We start from the raw sequence: 19,924 nt of genomic DNA, 5'->3' as shown, positions 1-19,924 counted from the left end.
TATGATTGCATTAATTTACCAAAAATTTGGGAGATTGTTATCCTAAGAGAAACTCCCGCATAGCTGTTTTTTTCTTCGTTAGAGGGCACCAAATAGGACTTTAGATCTTTTGTCCATTGCAGTTGTATTGTTTCACTCACTCACTTTCGCATGTACAATTGTGTTGTGCTCTGGTGATGCTGATTTGAAATTCAGCAAAATATAAGCAGTTAATAAAACATCCCTTTTGATAAAATTCTTTGGTGTTGTTAATACCGTCATGAATACCATCAACACCTAAGCTTATCTGTTAGAGTAACTTATAACTTTGTCATTTCTTTCCTCTTTTCTGGCTCAGCTAAACTTTGCAACCCATACATTTTTAATATGTATTATAACCATATAGAGAGGGATAATAATCTCTTATCAGTATGTTTGTCAACATTCAAGTAATCCTTTGAACTATTTTGCCAACCTTTGCTTTATGGCATCTGTACTTCACATTTCTATTCACCATCACCATCAAATTTCTATTAATGGTTTAAGGTTGTGGATGAATTTCATTCTCTAGTGTGAGACCAACACCCTGCTTATCAAAGGTCAATAAGTAGGATGGTAGTTCACTGTTCAGAGTGAACATATATTTGGTTGGTCTGTTATATTAAGCAAAAATGGAATTGGAAACATTAAGTACATTCTCTCTTTTATCATTCTGATTATGGTATACATAATCAGAATGATAAAATGGTAGGTCAAAATGAAGAGTGATTTCTAAAATTTTTTTTATGAAGAAAAATAGCAGCAGGAAAATGAACGATACATAATTTGAAATAGAACAAAAATCTAGCATACATAGTACTTTTAATTAATGGAAATTTATATATTTGCAGTTTCACAGATGTAAAACTGCAATATGTAAATTATTAATTAAAATATGTAAACATTAGTTATTAATTATTTTAATTAGATTTTGTTTGTTATTAATTGGTAATTATTCTGATTTTAACATCTCCCAGTAGTGGAAGATTTGAACCATGAAGGTTTACATTTTTCTGCTTAAATGTGATTTTCTGACACTGACTATTATTTCTGGGCCACCTTGTATGTATATTGAAATTTTCAAGAAATGAAAATAAAAAAAATTGCATTTCATGTTAATTTAACTTTTTTTTTTAATTAGAAACATGAGTTACTGCATAATTTTAATATAAAATTATTTTCAAGAATTTTGAAAATATCTTCTGCATTCTTTACAGTAAAATGTGAAAGAATTCTGGAAAATTCAGAGTAACATATTTTGCTCTGTCCTAATGATTTCAAAACAAGAGATTACAAATCTTTTAGTAATAATCTTTTAAATAAATATTGACACAGTTAACATGATGTGGCATTTTTAAAGTAACATGTGTTTTACGTTGGATCAAGTTCCAAAAGAGTGGGAAGAAGGTGAGATTGTACTGCTTCATGAAGGAGGTGACAGAATTCAAGCATCAAATTATAGTCCAATCTGTGTGTCAGGTGTTGTGGTTAAAATGACTGGCGAGAATTAGGATCCAGAATTGGGTTGACAACAATGGTATTATTATCTTTGATGGATGGCACGAATTTGCTAAAGGGAGGTGTCATGTTTTAGTGATTTATTTATTATAATAAGGTGACAGCTTCATTGAACAAGGGAGATGGATACACAGTAGTATACTTAGACTTTGCAAAGGCTTTTGATAGATGACTTCATGATAAATTGATAGTCAAACTAGATGGGGGTTGGATATTAGACTAGTGCATTGGATTGGTGATTGGCTGTCTGATAGGTACAACAAGTTGTGTATGAGGGGGGGGGAGCAATATTCCAGAAGAGGAAAGTCACTGGTGGTGTGCCTGAGGGGGTCTGTTTTAGGACCATTGCTGTTTAACCTGTATGTTAATGATATTGGGGAAGATTTGAATGGTAATATATTGTTTGCAGATGATGCAGAGCAAGGACAAATGAGGAGTATAGCAGATGTTAGGGCCAATGCCGTGACAAATGCGTGGCAAAAAAGGCGGGCGCGACTAGGTTTAGGGCGCAAAACAAAAAATGTAAAAAATAAAAATAAATAAATAGATATTTTTAAATTTTGGCAATATGCCACTTTAGACACACAAATTCTGCAACACACTGCAACTCATTTTGATGGGGTAAATAGTAAGTATTTACCATATTGCATTTAGTAAAATTTAACTTGTTACATTTAAATTTTTCAAAATTTTTGTCATTTTTTGGTTGGAAGGTGGGTGCTAGTTAGACGCTTGCATTGGGTTAGGGGGTTCAAGTTAGATACTTGCAACAGGTGCTTCATACCCTCGTTACTGTACCGGTTATGGCCTTACAAGAAGACTTGAATAGACTGAGTCAATGGGTACTAGAGTGGGGATACCAGTTTGATGTTGTGAAATGTGAGGTTTTAAAATTTGGAAAACAAAGATGGGATGTAGAATTTACTCTTGGTGGGGGGATATGTTGTTGTTGGCAGAGCAAATAAGAGCTTTTTGGGTGATGGTGGATAAAGATCTAAAATTTAGGGCCATATTGCAAAAATTGTGAGGACAACACAATAAATTCTGGCAATGATGTGGCAGACATTGACTTGTGGAAATAAGGAGATTCTGGTTCTATTGTATAAGGCTCTGATTAGGCCACATATGGACTACTGTGCACAGATTTAGTCACCTGGTTTTCAAAAGGATGAAGAGATGTTGGAGAGGGTCCAAAGACCATTGACCAAAATAGTTTCTGATCTCTGGAATGCTGAATATGAAGAAAGGTCGAGATGGCGCAATTTGCAGAGTAGTGAATAGGAGGAAGAGGGGTGATATGATAGACACAAGTTGGTAAGGGATTGTTATAGGATTAACGTTGAAGAGGTTTTTCATAAAGTGGTGGGAGACTGGGGGAGAACAAGAGGTCATCCCTGGAAGCTGTATAAGGAAGGTGTGAGCAGGGGAGTGAGAAGCAGGTTTTTTGCATAGAGAGTTGTGAATGATTGGAATGAGAGCATGGTATTTAGAGAGAATTTCAATGTGTTTAAGGCATGGTATGATGAATTATGTGTATGACAAATATAACTAGATGAGTTTGACTCCATGGGATCTTAGGATAATAATTCTTTTCTCCTCAAAACTATTTGTCCATATGCAACACTGTTGTGTTGTAGGTTTTTTCACCTCTCCTATGTTGGGTTGATATATAAAGTTCATAAATGACTGAAATGAACATAATAATGCTTCACATTGTAAACGATACCAGAAGAACAAAATAAATATGTAATTTATTGTATTACCAATATTTTATTGGATTATGAACCAGCATCTTCAGAGCACAATTTACAAAACAATCTAGTTGAATGCTGTTCTTACTGCTGAGTGCTATTTGTCTTACCAAATATAATTTGTATAATAAAATTAATTTAATCCTTTATCCAAGCATGAGCAAACAAAGTTTGCACTTGAAAGTATCTTCAGGACTGGGGTAAGGTGGTACAACACCAGGGCAACTCATTGCAAAGGTGGAGCAAGCTACCAACATTCCTATCTCAGTATCTCCCATAATGCAAAACACATCTCCTTGCGGATATGTCTAATGTTATGCATTAAGGGAAGGGCCACTACCCAGACTAGTTTCGACCTTTATTGAGGTCTCTTCAGTGGGAGCCAAATGGTGTGCCACCATTTGGCAACTCCTATAGGTAGAGATGACCTGCTAATGCTTCTGCCTGGTATCTCCACTTGGGCCTGGCTCCCACTGAAGAGACCTCAATAAAGGTCGAAACTAGTTGCCATATAGGAGTTGCTCCTACTCCTACCTATAGGAGTTGCCAAATGGTGGCACACCATTTGGCAACTCCTATAGGTAGAGATGACCTGCTAATGCTTCTGCCTGGTATCTCCACTTGGGCCTGGCTCCCACTGAAGAGACCTCAATAAAGGTCGAAACTAGTCTGGGTAGTGGCCCTTCCCTTAATGCATAACATTAGACATATCCGCAAGGAGATGTGTTTTGCATTATGGGAGATACTGAGATAGGGGTGTTGGTAGCTTGCTCCAACTTTGCAACGAGTTGCCCTGGTGTTGTACCACCTTACCCCAGTCCTGAAGATACTTTCAGGCGCAAACTTTGTTAGCTCACACTTGGATAAAGGATTAAACTAATTTTATTATACTCTAACCAAGTGAAAAATAAACTTTCGACAAATATAATTTGGTAAGATAAACAGCACTCAACTAGATTGGTGCAGAAACCATTCATACTGTAATTAGAATTACAATTTGGTCACAGTTTCAATTGTTACTAATATTCAATTTGAAATATTAGTAATGCAATACATTATGTATTTATTTTGTTCTGCTGATGATGTTCATACCTTGAAGCAAAGCACTATTATCAATAACTATTGCTATCTAAGTTTAAAGCATGACTTAAGCAGTATCAAGCAGAACAGCAGGACGTTCTGCTTGATTCTCTCAGATGATGTCACCCGGGAGATGCGATTGTCAATGTCAATTTTGTCATCAAGAATAAAACAGGATATGCAGGCTATTGCTTTGAAACATGAAATGGGCAGTATATTAGCATATACTATATGTACACCAAAGATCTGGTTGTAATAAAAAATAATGAGATGTGTTTTAAACAACATTCAGATTATTGGAGGCCTGAAGTGGCTTTAAAAAGTTCTGTGTTTGGTCTTCGAGCATGATTTCTGGATTACATTAAAAATATACATAAAAATTAGTTTTAAGGGAAAAAAAAATCCTTAGCTCACTCATACTATAGGTTTTAAACCTTTCTTGGGCAGGAGTTGCATTGTTGTTGTTATTATTATTTATCATTAAAGTGTAACTTTCAACAAGCATTATAGCTAATGTGTATTCATAAATGTTATTATGAATGTACTTTATTTTAACTGTTGAGTTCTGCATTGTAATTCTCTTTCAAAACCAAAGAGCTAACTGTGGAAAATACAAAATTATCTTCCATTTGTTTTGTTTTATTTTTACTGTCTTGTGCAAGCACATGTGCGCGCACACAAAATATGAATTATATGTATCCTTTAGGTACTTCCAAGCAACCTTCTGTTATAAATTCTTGTTGTTTTGAATATCTGTCGTAAAGATGAATGGCAGGTTTATTTTGGAAAACAGTGTACAATTAATAAATAGTTAAACTTAATTGATAGACGTACAAAATGTAAAGATTTTTAAGTGAAATACCAAGGACTTTTTATGGTAATGGATGTATTTAACAAAACAATGTAGTTGAATATTGTTTTTACTGCAGTGCTGTTATATTAAAGCCTTACTATGTTCGCTTAATTATTTAATATCAGGAGCTACATGAAGATTTTAGAAAATCCTAAATAGATTTTTATTTTTATAAAAACACAAATCTGATCTGTTTAAATGTTTCACTAATCGAATATATGGATAATGATATATGTACTAAGCATATTGATAAATATTTCTAGATTACTATATAATTTTTCTTCTTTTAAAATGTGCACATTTTAAAATCACTGAAATATATATATATAATATGAATATTCTCAAATATTATAGTCGATGTGGAACATTCCCATGTTCGTTTTCTTGGTAATCTTGTTTTGAACATTTGGGATTGTGGAGGTCAGGAAGCATTTATGGAAAACTATTTTGCTAGTCAGCGAGATAATATCTTCAGAAATGTAGAGGTAAGTGCTATACTAGAAACATATTAATATCAACAGAATTAAACCGTTTCCTTTACTTTTGCTGTCTTTTAAAGTTCTACATGAATGGTTTCAGTATGAATTCATGAAAATTTTAAAAGTAGCCATGACATCTGTTTATAATTTTTTTATTTTTTATTTTTTTTTTTATCTGTTGTGATATGCTACATGGGTAAGACAAGATTGTCTCCAAATAGATACCATTCTTCTTCACTTACCAAAAGTAGTAGTATAATCAACAATAATCAACTGTTAGGTTAGATCATTAAGTAAACTTTCAATTACAAACTTCTGCTTGTACTTTAATTTCAGAAAAAAAAAAATAAAGAATAATTGTAAGAGTTATACACACACACACACACACACACACACACACACACACACACACACACACACACACACACACACACAGTCGGGTCTCTTTTTTATGCAATAGATACGTTCCACAGGAAACCGCATATAAAAAATCACACAAAAAAGACCTAACTTACATTGAAAAATTAGGGATATGTTCCATAATTTTCTAAAACTCCATAAAACCGAAGCAGTGAATTAAAATAAACCTAAAATCGCATAAAAAAGTTTATAAAAATTCAGGAAAATGAGAATACCTAAGTTTGTTTTAAAGCTTTATTCATTAAATTTTATTGAAAAGTAACACTTTTTTTTTACATTTTTTCATCAGAATTATCGTTGCTATTAGACAATATTCGGCAACGTTTGCGAACTGGTGCGAAATCACTTTCATCACCAGAAGAGATGGTCAGCACATGAGCTCTGTATGGTAAAGGCAATGATTATTCACAAACAGAATTAGCTTTACACTCTTTCTCTGCTGATTTTTTTCTTCTGACAATGTAATCAGTGATTAAACTTTGCAATGATGATTTTACTAATTTTTTATACAGCTTACGATATCCAGACATACAGTTCTTCAGCTCACGTTGGAATTTAAAGGCTCATTCAGAATTTGTGTCATGAACAAGAAAATGATTTTCCAATTTATTGCACAGTTCAAGACCTTCTCGTATTATATTTGCTGTGAGGGGGGACAGGTTTTTCTTCCGCTTTACTATCGTTTTCTGGATCTTCGATGATATCTAAAATTAATCAATATCCAATAATATCATCGTCACTTAAGGCATTATCCACAAGCAATTTGTCCACATCATGCTGGCTAAATGTGTCAAAACCTTCTCCACCAATTTCATGTGCCAAAGTAATGATTTCAGCTCATAATGTAGATGTTTGAATGGTTGCACTGTTTGCAACACATTCAAGCCAAGCTGCTTTTCAGCAGGCATTTAAAGTTTGTGGTCTTATTTCAGTGATAGCAGATGCAACATGATTTAAACAGTCCAAAATAGATTTTTTTTTCCAAACATCAGTTATTGTTAATGATTCATTTTCTAGTTTAACCAATATAAATTGAAAAGTGTGCTTAACGTAATATTTTTTGAAAGTAGCAATTATGCCTTGATCTAATGGCCGAATAATGCTTGTTGCATTGGGTGAAAAAAAAAAAAAAAAAACGCTACCTGCACATTTGGATGTTCTAAATGCAGATGACTTGGTGTATTGTCAACAATTAATAAAACTTTAAAATCGAGAGCTTTTTGTTTCATATATGTTTCCACTTCTGGTATTTTGGTTGTACCAGAAGTGTTTCCACTTCTGGTACAAAGCAATTATTGAACCATTAAGTAAATACAGCAGTTGTTACCCAGGCCTTTGTATTAGCCATCGAATGTACTGCAGCTGTTTTTTATCTTTGCCTTTCGGAGCACATGGTCTTAGAGATCAATTTACTAGGAGGGGTTTCAACATTCGAACCCCTGATGCATTGTCAGGGGATCGAATGTTACAAAGTTCGTAACATTCGATCAACGTTACGAACATTGTAACGTTGATCGAATACAAAGTAACAACGTTACTCGATCTTTGCTTGCTTTAAACCCACCTTTTTTTCTCAGACTTTGCAATCTACAATCAGGAATCAACGGAATTTAAACAAATACGGTTGCATTAAACTCCCCAAAATTTAGGAAACATATTATCAGAGATCCCTCTTTACATCCTAGGCCACCTGCAAATGCCCATAGAGGGTGCACCACCTAGATAGGACTTTAGTTTCACTCACTATTGTATTAGATTTGTGTGTGTGTGTTGTTACAAAAAGTTTTTTTGTAATCCCTAAAGATGTCTCTGTGACGGAGACGAAATATTGGAAGTATTAAAATTGTTTTAATCTTTTCTCAGTGCTGATAATATTCCATTAAACCTCCAACATGAATGGACTTTGCAATATAAGTTCGACTAGGCATTTTCTTCCAAAACAATCCTGTTTCGTCAGCGTTAAACACTTGATTGGGACAATATCCGTCATCTTCAATAATTTTGGCTAACTTCTCTTGAAAATGTCTGGCTGCTGCTTCAACCTCGCATGTAATCTTCATGGTATGAAGTAAATTCCTTTTTAAAAACCCGGTTAGCCATCCTTTGCTAGCCAAAAAGTCTTTATCAGCCTCGGAAGAGGAAGTAGATGGCTCCAATTGCTTTATCTGTTCATAAAACTGAAGGGCTTTTTGTTTAATTAAATAACTACTTATAAGAATTCTCCTTTGAGTTAATTCTTCAATCCAAATTACGAGCATTCATTCTGTTTTTTCTAATAAAGCATCTCTTGAGTACGATGATAGTTTGACACTTAGTTTTGAAATGACAGATTTTCTTATTGCGACTTCATTGTTTTTAATTGCTCTTATAGTAGATTCGCCTAAATTAAAATGTTTACCAATCGCCGTATATTCCTCTCCTTTTGCTAAGCAATCTAAAATTGCAATTTTCATTTCCAAAGAAATTACTTTTATTTGGTATTTGTTTTCTCCATTGGGCCAAATTAAATCTTTAAAATAAAAATTAGCAAAATTTACACTTATGATAATGAAAAGACAAACATTTACTCGCATACAAAATTAAATTTCACGAACACTCACTGCTTGCACGTTACTCACGTTATGCCAGAATGTGCTGCAACACATTGTTCATTATGTACAATGGGGGAAACCCCGAATTTGCATGAAATATGCATCGCATAACCTCAAAACTGCATAAAAAAGATATGCATAAAAAGAGACCCGAATATATATATATATTTTTTTTTTGTGACTCTCATTCAGGAAAGATAAACTTATAATGCATTAATATTGTGGGTGGGCTAAGCTTTTTTAAAATATTGTTTTCCGTAATTCAGAAACTGTTTTAGATCAAACATGGATTTTTTTTTTTTTTTTTTAATAGCCTCCAGTGAGTAAGATTATCTCACACTGAACAATGAAATTAATCTCCCGCCTATTGATGATCGCAAACATTCATGGTCAGGATGAGATTTGAAACCCGTAGCCTGTTTATTTCGAGAGTTGATAATCTAACCACTCAGCCATCTAGCTAAATAGTATTTCAGTGATGCAATGTTTTTCCAACTGCTTTTTGTAAAAGTCATTATCTAATTCCGTCATATACCCTCAGGGGTTGTACAGGATATCACGATAGTACTACATGAAAAAGTTACATCATTACTAACTTCCTCTTGGCAATTTTCCTTCAAATTAATCTGTTATCTATCAATACTCCAACATTATTGGATGTTATATTTCTGTCTTTTAAGGCACTTTATTGTGTCCATCTAGATTTTGGTTAGTAAAACAAATATTCTTTGCCATCCTGGCAGGGAATCCTGCAGACTTCTATTGGATTTATTTAGAAGTATAACATCAGCATAAAGTAAAACAGCTGAAATTAACATCACCTATTTTGATATCAGATTTAATACCTTTCTTGTAGAAAGGCTTATTCGCTGGTTAAACATGATTATTAAATATTTAAGGAATTGACAGCGTATACTAGAAATATAAATTAAATCAAACTTTAATATATACTTTCCAGTATTTCGGCAACGTCATGTTGCCATCTTCATGAGAACTTAAGATAAAGACACGTGCACGCAAGTACTACACAACAACAAATGAGAAACAAAGCGAGGAAGCTACCGTTTTCCTAAAGTCCTGGAGGTCTATATTAGGTGTTCTTGGCCTTTGGGCTGAAGTTCTTCTGATGTATGTTTCCCAAATTTGGGGCAGTCTCTTGCATCCAAATTTGTTGAGGTTTGGCATGTTCCTAAGGGCTGAGGCTGATTTCATGAATAGTCTTTCATATTTAAACTTGCTGCGGTGTATTACTGTACATTGTGTACGGTGTATTACTCACACTATACTGGCAACACACCATCACACACAAAAAAAAACTTGGCCCACTTCAATGCCATATAGAAAACCTTACACTCCAACATAATGACATAATGGTCAGTTTTGATGTCTCCTCCTTATTCACAATTGTCCCCCCTCAAAGAAACCTTAGAGCTAATCCAAACTAAAGTTCCTCCCGATATCTCAGCCCTATTTCAGTTCACAATGAACTCGGGCTGTTTTGTTTGGCAGGAAAAATTCTACAAACAGATAGAGGGGACAGCCATGGGTTCACCATTTTCCCCACCCTTGGCCAACTTCTTTATGGAGACTTTTGAAGAGAAAGCCTTAAACTCTGCCCCACAAAAACCTACCATATGGCTTTACTACATTGATGATGTGTTCGCTATTTGACCACATGGCTCGGATACATTCCTCTCCTTCTTAACACTTAAACAACCAACACCCCAGAATCAAGTTCACCCTGAAAAAAGAGGAAAACAATAGCCTCCCCTTCCTAGACACACTAGTCACCTGCCAAATAGATGGAACCTTGGTTTTCTTAGTTTATAGAAAAACCCACCCATACAGGCAGATACATTCACCAACAATCCCCCCCCACACACACACAATGATATGGAGTTATGAAGACACCATTCAAAGGGGTAAACTAATCTGTTCAAATGACAAAGCCCTAACCAGTAAACTAAATCACATCCTTTTTCTCAGCCAATGGATACCCCCCCCCCCCAAAAAAATCCAAAAAATACTAAAACCAGTTATCCACATCCCACCTCTCCCTTTACAAAAAAGATTACTCTAAATCCATCGCCATTCCCTACATCCAAGGCACCTCGGAAAAAATCAACAAAATCCTAAAAAAACATGACTTGACCTCTTGTTACAGACCATATAGAAAATTGGCATCCCTTATCTGCTCCACTAAAGAGCAACCACTTCCCCTAGACCTACCTGGTGAATACTAGGTACCTTGCAGCTGTAAATTGTCTTACTTTGGCCAAACAGGCAGGACAGCAAATATCAGAATCTCAGAACACAAGCACTACATCCAATTTCACCAGTACAGCCACTCTAGGCTTACAGACCATGCTCTGGATACTCGCCACAGAATAAGGTGGAAGAAAGCCACAGTAATACATCGCAGCAAGTTCAAATATGAAAGACTATTCGTGGAATCAGCCTCGGCCCTTAGAAACATGCCAAACCTCAATAAATTTGGATGCATGAGACTGCCCCAAATTTGGGAAACATACATCAGAAGAACTTCAGCCCAAATGCCAAGAACACCTAATATAGCCTGCCATGGGGCACCATCAGGACTTTAGGAAAACGGGAGCTTGTGTGCACGTGTCTTTATCTTAAGTTCCCATGAAGATGGCAATGTGACGTTGCTGAAATATTGGAAAGTATATATTAAAGTTTGATTTAATTTATATTTCTAGTATATGCTGTCAATTCCTTAAGTATTTAATAATCAGATTTAATACCATTTTCCTTCATAATTGATTCATATCAATGATGAATAACAGTGTAGATAATATGCACCCCTGTCTCACACCTGAGACAAGGGTGCATATAAGAGTGTAATATCAAACCATCTTTTATCCCATTCAGTTCTAACTGCTGACTTATAGTTCAAATGCAGACTAAGTGTTGTATTATATAATGTCCCATTTATAGTGTATAACTGTAACATTTTGAACAACTTTTCTTTTGACACCTTGTCTTATCTGTGAAACTTAAATACAGATCCTTATTATATTCTCATATTTTTTTCCTCATCTATTTGTCTTAAAGTGAAAAATCTGATCCTGACAACCTCTGTTTGGCCTGAATTCAGCTTGTTTTTCTTCAAGCTTGTTTCTACATTTCTTAACCGTTTCTCAAGAATACTTGTATAAATTATAAATCTGACCAGAAAACTCAGTGGGGAAATTCCTTTATAATTTTCACACAGTTTTATTTCCTTTTTTATAGATGGGTGTTCCAGTCATCTGAAATTTGACTCTTTAACCAGCCTTCTGAATTATGCATTACAGCCACTGTAAAACTTGCACAGTTCGTGGTTCCAAAATCTTTCTTTTCTTTTTTTTCCCATTGAATAATGTTTGTATATTTTAGTCTACACCTTCAAAAGCTGTTCAATTTTGATTCATTTTAAAACTTTCTTACACACACACTTCTTTTCAATATGAAATTCAATTTTAACCTGCTCAAAACAGAATGTGATCACCTCCCACTTCAAATCCTCTGTATATTCTTTGGTAAAAGTGTGATTCAGTATTAAAACACTGAAGTTTGTTATTTTAAAAAAATGCTATTGTGATATACTCATGAGAAGAATATGGGAGAGTAGAATTGGCCGGCCTGGTTTTATTGAGTGTTTAGTATATCCACTTTCCAACCCACGAGCTGCAGGTTCGACTCTCACCATGGGCATGGATGTTTGTGATTATCTTTATGTGGGAGATGCATTTCATTTCAAGTGATCTCACTTAGTGTGAGATCACTGTCCTGCTTATTGGGGACTTGAAGTGGCTTGAAAAAGTTCCATGTTTGATGTCTAGAGTAGGGATTCTGGACTATGTAATATTTTCTAATTAAATTTATTTTAAAAAATTAAAAAAAAAAAAAAAAAAAAAAATATATATATATATATATATATATAAAATTGATAAAAATGGGGAAAAAATCCTAAGCCCACCCACGGTATGAAAAAATTTATTATAGGTTTGTGAATAACCTTTGATTTAACAGATGGCACAATTGTTATTGAGAAAGTAATTTGAATTCTATAATTATTCCAGTGATAATAAACCAATAAAGTTGTCACATGTATAACTTTGTGATGTATGATTTACAGACCATTGAGTGTCCAATGAAGTTTAAATCAGTGTGTAAGTCAGTGATTAGTGGGATTTGAAACTCACAACCTGTTGTTTGGATAGTGAGTAATCTACCCATTCAGCCAATTCAGAGAATTTATGGATGAATTAAATTATGAACTCATATCATTATAATTGCATTTCCAAGTGCTTGAGGTCTTTCATATAGTCAATTTCTCTGTGTACAGTAGAATGAATCAAACCAGAATTCACACAATACTGTTAATTACACAGTAGTGTTAAGCAAATAAATCCTTAGTTTTTTTTTTTTTTTTTTCCTCAAGCTGTATAACATTAAAGTCAGTATAATAACTTTATTTGTAAATTGAACATGCATTCTGTTTGTTCCTGATTACATACAGCATATGCAGTAAACATTTTTTAGGAAAAATTATTGGAATTCTTGCAGGAATAACAAAAGCCAAGCAGATTTCACTGAACGGTTTTCCATATCCTTAACTTTAGGCTTATGAGTGCCATTAATTTAGGACCTTGATGGCAAAAATATGATTGTTATAGGTTGATGGTGTGACTAGTTCAAAAATAACTGTAATAGACTATTATCATTCTTAATGTACTGAACTGCATGACATCAAACCTCTTAATATCTCTTCTAGTTATCTGACCTAGCAAATAGAAATGAATCATTGTGATATCCATTATTTTCAGTATCACCTAGTTTATGGATATTGAGGTCATCATCATCATCATCATCACTTATTTGGCCATCATATTCTTGCATGAATGGGGAATTATATACAGAAATATTCATATATCAGAACTGCATGGAGTTAGTCTATTAGATGAAAGTAGGCTAGGTTGCTCTTCTTTCTAAAAGAAATGAAGTTAAAAGTCATTGCACCAACCTGATGGAACTCTTGTAAAATTTACTTAACACTTGGTGTTAAAACAGTCTCTTTAAAGCCTCTCTTCAGATTGATCCTCTCAGTTCTGATGATGAAAACTGACATTACATGCATTTTCTCTGCCAGCATACCATGTTTGTTTGGATTCTTCTCAGCATGTTGGGATTAACAGTAGCACTAGCCTTGGTAATTCTCTCCTGTAGATCTCAGGTTTTAACAGCATACATCTGTTCCTTCAGGAATCCCAAAAATACAAAGTCCATGGGGTTGAGGTGATTGTTGTGCCCACTCCACTGGTCCTCTCCTCCCAATCCATCAATGAGGAAATGTCATTAAGCCATTGACACTCCAGTTGTATAACATAGAAGAGTTCTGTCTTCCACTAACCATTTGGATTATTTTCCAATTAAATCATGTTCTTGTACCATTTCATTAACCCATGTTTTCGGGCATTTTTTGCCATCCACTGTTTTTTTTTCTTATGTAGAATGGTTTAATGACTCGTGACATGTCCCATACACCACACTATACCATTAATCAGTCTGCTCAATGTTCTTCGCTATCAGAAAACTAGTGAGAATTTTTGCTCAACCAGTATCTGAAATTCTACTTATTCGTATCAAAGTTCACCTCATCAGAGAACATCATACCTTCCAAGAAACTTGGTTGCTTCAAGTTGGTGCAGATGAAACTTTTCTTTTTTCAGAATTATTTTTGCATTATTTATTTATTTATTATTTTTTATTTTATTTTATTTATTTATTTTTTTCAGAATATCATGCATTGTGCTCTTTGGCACTAAGATTTCTGCTCTGGTCCATGTGATGGATTTCTGTGGGCCAGCATGAAAGCTTGGTAATCTCTCCAATTTGAGTGCCTTCACAATTTCTGTCTCTTTAAATTTCTTCACCATTTTCCCAACTGTGCTGTGCATTATTGGAATATTTTCAGGATGTCTGGCATTAAGCTTGTCTGCCCCCCCCCCCCCCATGGGGTTTATCCTTGACATTTACTGAGGAATATCTCCATTCTTTCATCCAGTATTAATGCCATTTTTCATCTGTTTAAAAAAAAAAAAATGCATTGGTTCCAGACTTTTCAGATATGCTGTATATCCCTCTGTTGTGAGTAAAATTAAATAAATAAAAAAAAAAAATATATATATATATATATGATTAAAAAACGTATATAGTATATGCATTTTTTATATACTATGCAGAGTATATATACACACAAACATACACACTGTATATGGCTCGTAAAGAACAAAGAATTTGTTGACAGTACTTTAATTCAAAAAAATTGTCGGTTTCAATTTTATTTTGTAATTTTCAATTAATGTGAAAATTTATAATAGAGAATTATAAATTTTTGCAGGTACTTATATATGTTTTTGATGTGGAATCTAGAGAATTAGAAAAGGATATGCATTATTACCAGTCTTGTTTAGAAGCTATTCTGCAAAATTCTCCTGAGGCAAAAGTATTTTGTTTAGTTCACAAAATGGATCTTGTTCAGGAAGATCAACGTGATCTAGTAAGTAATTTTCCATGTTTTTTTTTTTTTTTTTTTTTTTTAATCTTTTGGTCATCATCCAAAATTTTATGCACATTCCTCCCTTGAGATCCAGATTGCATCAGTACTTACTCAGCACTACAGTGAATCAACTTAGATTTATAACATGTTATTAATTTAATATTTCATGATATATTATGTAAATACTAAAATATATTCATATAACATTTAATCATGAAATTCATGATATGTACTCTCAAAGAGTTTATAGAATACTGTAATAATACTTGAAAATTTTACATCATTGCTAACTTATTAACAGTTTTCCTCAAAATTATTCTGCTGTCAGGACTATTGTGAGATCTTACATTATGGTCTTCTATGACACTTACAGCACAAACCTTCAGTCCACCTAGATTTTGATCTTTTTTCGTTTTTCCTGCCATCCTGGTGCCAAACACTTATTTTGCTATCTTTCCTCTCACATTCTGATTAAGTGACTGTATCAACTGAGATTAGCTCTACTTGCGCATTCCTGAATAGGACTGGCTATAGGCCTAAAAATGAACTGCTCTGTTTGTTTGCAAATTCCATATCAGAAATAAGGGGAATGAAATGGTTTCAGTGATTGAGTTTATTTGCCCCAAAATCATTGGAATAAGTGAAACATGGTTTAATGAAGATATCATAACGGGAATAGAAATGGAAGGATACAGTATTTTTTGAGAGGATAGAAAGAGCAAGAAAGGAGGGGGGGGGGAAATAGTGGCAATGGTTATGAAGGCAGTTTAGTGTAACGTGGAGGTTGAGAGGAAGACATTTAGTTAGATGTTGTTATAGGCCTGGGAATGTGGAGGATGGTGATGAAGAAATGTATAAACAACTTGGATTAGTGAACAAAGGAAGGGTAATTATTATGGATGATTTTAATTATGATGGTATAGATTGGAATAAAGAGATAGCATTTGGGAATAAGGAAAATGAATTTCCCAAGTTCTTGAGAGATAACTAGCTCAGGCAGCAATTAAATGAGCGCACGCAAGGATTGAGGTTCTAGATCTGATCATTTCATTAGAGGATGTAATTGTGAGAGGGGTTTCACACTTTCTTCAAGTTGGTGAAAGTGATCATGAAGTAATTACCTGGTTGTGGCTAGTCATATGCAGATTCTTGTGAGGAAAGGATATATGTGGAATTATAAGGCTGGTGACTATGATAATCTTAAGAGACAGCTTGGAGCTATAACATGTAATGAGGAATTGAGCAGTAAGGAAATAAATGCTACATGGGAACTGACAAAGAAATGCATAACAGCATCAACGTGTGAATGTACACTGAAGGCCAAAAGGCTGAATAAGGTAGGTGTAAAATGGATGAATGTGGAGCTTAAGCATGAAATCTGGAAAAAGAAAGTACTTTGGAGGAAGTACAAGATGAATATTGGTAATAATCAGTCACATGAAGAGTATAAAGAACAAGCCAGGAGAGTGACTCAGTAAGGAAAACAAAAGTAGAGTATAAGCAGAAATTGGTAAATCAGGCAAAGAAAAACCCTAGAGTTTTTTAGATATGTGACAAGTAGAAGGAAGAATGATTATAGTAAGATGAAATTAATAGATGAAAGTGGTAGAATGGTAACTGCTGCAGAACACATTGTTGAGGTATTCAGTGATCAGTTTATAAGTGTTTCATCCTGATCAGGGTGGAATCATGAGGAAATCAAGTGTAGAAGACATAGGAGTGGGGGGAGCTTAATTGTGAGTGAGCAGGAGGTATTTGAGGAAATAAATAACATTGATGTCAGTAAGGTGATAGGATTTGATGACATATCACCATGCATCTTAAGGGAATGTTCCAGGCAATTGACAGTAGCATTGGCATGCCTGTTTAATAATAGTCTTACAACAGCACAGGTTCCAAGGAAGTGGAAGGAGGGTAAAATTGTTCCACTGCATAAAGGTGGTGAAAAGACTGTAGCTTCAAATTATAGGATGGTCTGTACATCAGGAGTTGTGGTGAAGTTACTGGAGAGATTGGTGAGAAGTAGGTTACAGAAATGGGTTGATAACAGCAGTATTCTCTGTAGTTATCAGCATGGTTCAAAAAGAATTAAAATAGAATTTAATACTTCCTATATTTCGTCCTAGTCACTAGGACATCTACGGAGATTACAAAAACAATTAATGTAACATACACACAAATAACAAACAATACTAAGCCCAACCACGTGGGTGACACTAAAGTCCTATCATAAATTCTATTTTAATTCTTTTTGAGTGTTGTAAAAAATCCATTAAGCCTCCAACATGATGTCCTCACAGCACTTAAGCCTCTATACACGTTATCAGCATGGGTTTAAGGGGAGATCATGTTTCACTAATTTATGTACTGTAACAAGGTCACAAATACCTTGGACAGAGGAGATGCATATACAGTGGTGTACTCAGATTTTGCAGGCTTTTGGTAGCTTGCCACATTATGCTGTTAAATAAATTGAAACAGATGGGAATGGATAACAGACTTCTGAGTTTGATCAGTGATTGGCTGTCAGCTAGGTATCACAAAGTTGTATATGAGGGTATCATGTTGGAGGTTTAGTGGAATATTTTCAGCACTGGGAAAGGATTAAAACTAATTTTAATGCTTCCAGTATTTCATCTCAGTCACTGAGACATCTGCAGGGATTACAAATAACTGTGAGTGATCTGGTCATCTTTAAATATTAATACTTCATTCTGCTGCCTCCTGACTTTGAGAACATGCTGCTTGTTGAACCACTCCTTTGTAATCTTGTGCAAATCAGACATTTCGCTAGGCATAATAGATAATGTTATGTATATGAAATCATTTATGCTTTTGGTATTCTTATCCTTGCCCACCCCATCACTAAAGATTTTGGTATCATCGGATCCTATATGCATTAGAACAAAAAAAAAAAAAAAAAAGTACAGACAAAAAAGCCTTTCTATATGTTTTTTCACTCTCTGTTGATTGCTGCATGCTAAACCAAGGCTGTTTAATCAGCATTATATATTTGAGATTGACACAAACATGATTATTTCATTATTTTCTCTACCTTTTTCTACACCATAAATGGTGGTGATGAAAATGTTGAACCAGTTTCATCACCACCACTTATGGGCTCACTATGAGCTACGAAGTTTTCTATGCCTTTGCCCTTTGCATAAACTACCACAGCCACCCTAAACTGCAAGTAAAATATGTTCTTCAAATTTTTCATACTTTTATGCTGCTCCCTACGGCTCATTGCCATACACCCTAATAATAAATTATTGCATTTTATACTATTTATATGCAGGTTCTTGAAGCAACACTTGTTTTGACTTCTTTAATGGCCCAGCCCAGTTGTATTCAAGAATGTGTGAATGAACAGGACTAATCTGAGGTGATATGGTCACTTAAATAGAATGAGAGAGGAATGGTTTGCAAAACAGGTTTCATGCCAAGATGGCACGTATCAGGAAATTCAAGATACGTATTCCTGATACGTACCTTGAGGGTATGTATCAGGAAATTGATGATGATTTAAGAAGCCAAAATAAGTTTTCCAGAAACATCTTTTCAAGCTGTTCTCTTTTTTTATTTGTTTGTTTCGGATTTTAAAGCAACATGTTCATTTTGCACCACAAATACACACCAACTACTCTGAATATTCATGCATCACAAAGCTAATACCACCACCAGAAAGAGAGAATGTTTAAAAGTAAAGCTCTTTGAGGTTATAAAGTTACTCAGCCCATTCTGTGTAGTGAGCCAATAATGATCTAGATCATCGTTTCTCAACCTTTCTAAGCCCAAGGACCAGTAAAATGCCTAAAACAATTCTGATTGTTTTAGGCATTTAGATTTCAAAGATTTCATAAACGCCAAAAAAAAGGTGCTGCCAGGGGCGGATCCCCCCCAGCCATGCCTCTGTTTTGGCGTTTATGAAATCTTGCCTTACTGAGTGATGAAATAGACTTCGACAATGTGATCGACGATTTTGCGAACAGAAAAGCAAGAAAATAACATTTTAGAATGTTGGAATTAAAGTTTTACTTCAAAAATAAACGTAGTGTTTTTAATTTTTTTCCTACACATCGGTTTGACTTTTTGTAATTTTTTTTTAAAAACCTATGTAGGAATTGCCAACATTTCAGAAAAACTGTGCTATTTATAACATAATAAATCTAAAAGCATGTTTTGAAAGATATGGCAACATAATTAATTAAATTGGAAGTAAACGATTAAAAGTGTATCATCATTGAACAGAGTTTTAATTTTTATTAAACAAATAAATAAGATGATATAATTATGTTACTACTTACTTTTTAATGAGATGGTTGAGCTTCTCGGCCCTTGCAGAGTTGCTGGATATCTGGCTCAATATTGGTCAACTTCAGTCAAAGATCGGCACACACACACACTAAGATGATTTCTGTGTTTTGTTTTTATTTGAAGGAGTGATGAAAAACCTTTCTCACAAAGATAGGTTGTAGAAAACTGTAGGACGATTTTCAATGCTTCTTCAGATAATTCCTGAAATTCACTTCTCACTGAAGACAAGATCCCAAATCGAGCAAAACCAAGATCACAGAATTGCATTTTAAGCCCATTGTCGCTTGAAAGCTCAATTTGCTGTTCCTTTTTCGATAACGAAAGGTCGTTCT

The 19,924-nt window shown here is 34.4% G+C and overlaps 1 protein-coding gene across 4 annotated transcripts in view; it reads left to right on the top strand.

The window, feature by feature from the left end:
• Positions 1–19,924, top strand: part of RagA-B (Ras-related GTP binding A/B) — a 94,863-nt gene that overhangs the window by 31,615 nt on the left and 43,324 nt on the right. For all 4 annotated transcript variants that reach the window (XM_090392623.1, XM_090392622.1, XM_090392621.1 and 1 more), the window contains 2 exons: positions 5,575–5,705; positions 15,117–15,275. In XM_090392623.1, the coding sequence (XP_090248749.1) occupies positions 5,575–5,705; positions 15,117–15,275 (290 nt within the window). The remainder of the gene's footprint in view (positions 1–5,574; positions 5,706–15,116; positions 15,276–19,924) is intronic.

This window comes from Typopeltis vanoorti, chromosome 5 (genome assembly GCF_054136105.1).
Source record: "Typopeltis vanoorti isolate ZY-2024b chromosome 5, IOZ_Tvanoo_1.0, whole genome shotgun sequence".
Classification (NCBI taxonomy): Eukaryota; Metazoa; Arthropoda; class Arachnida; order Uropygi; family Thelyphonidae; genus Typopeltis; species Typopeltis vanoorti.
This window is presented reverse-complemented; position numbering and strand designations above follow the sequence as displayed.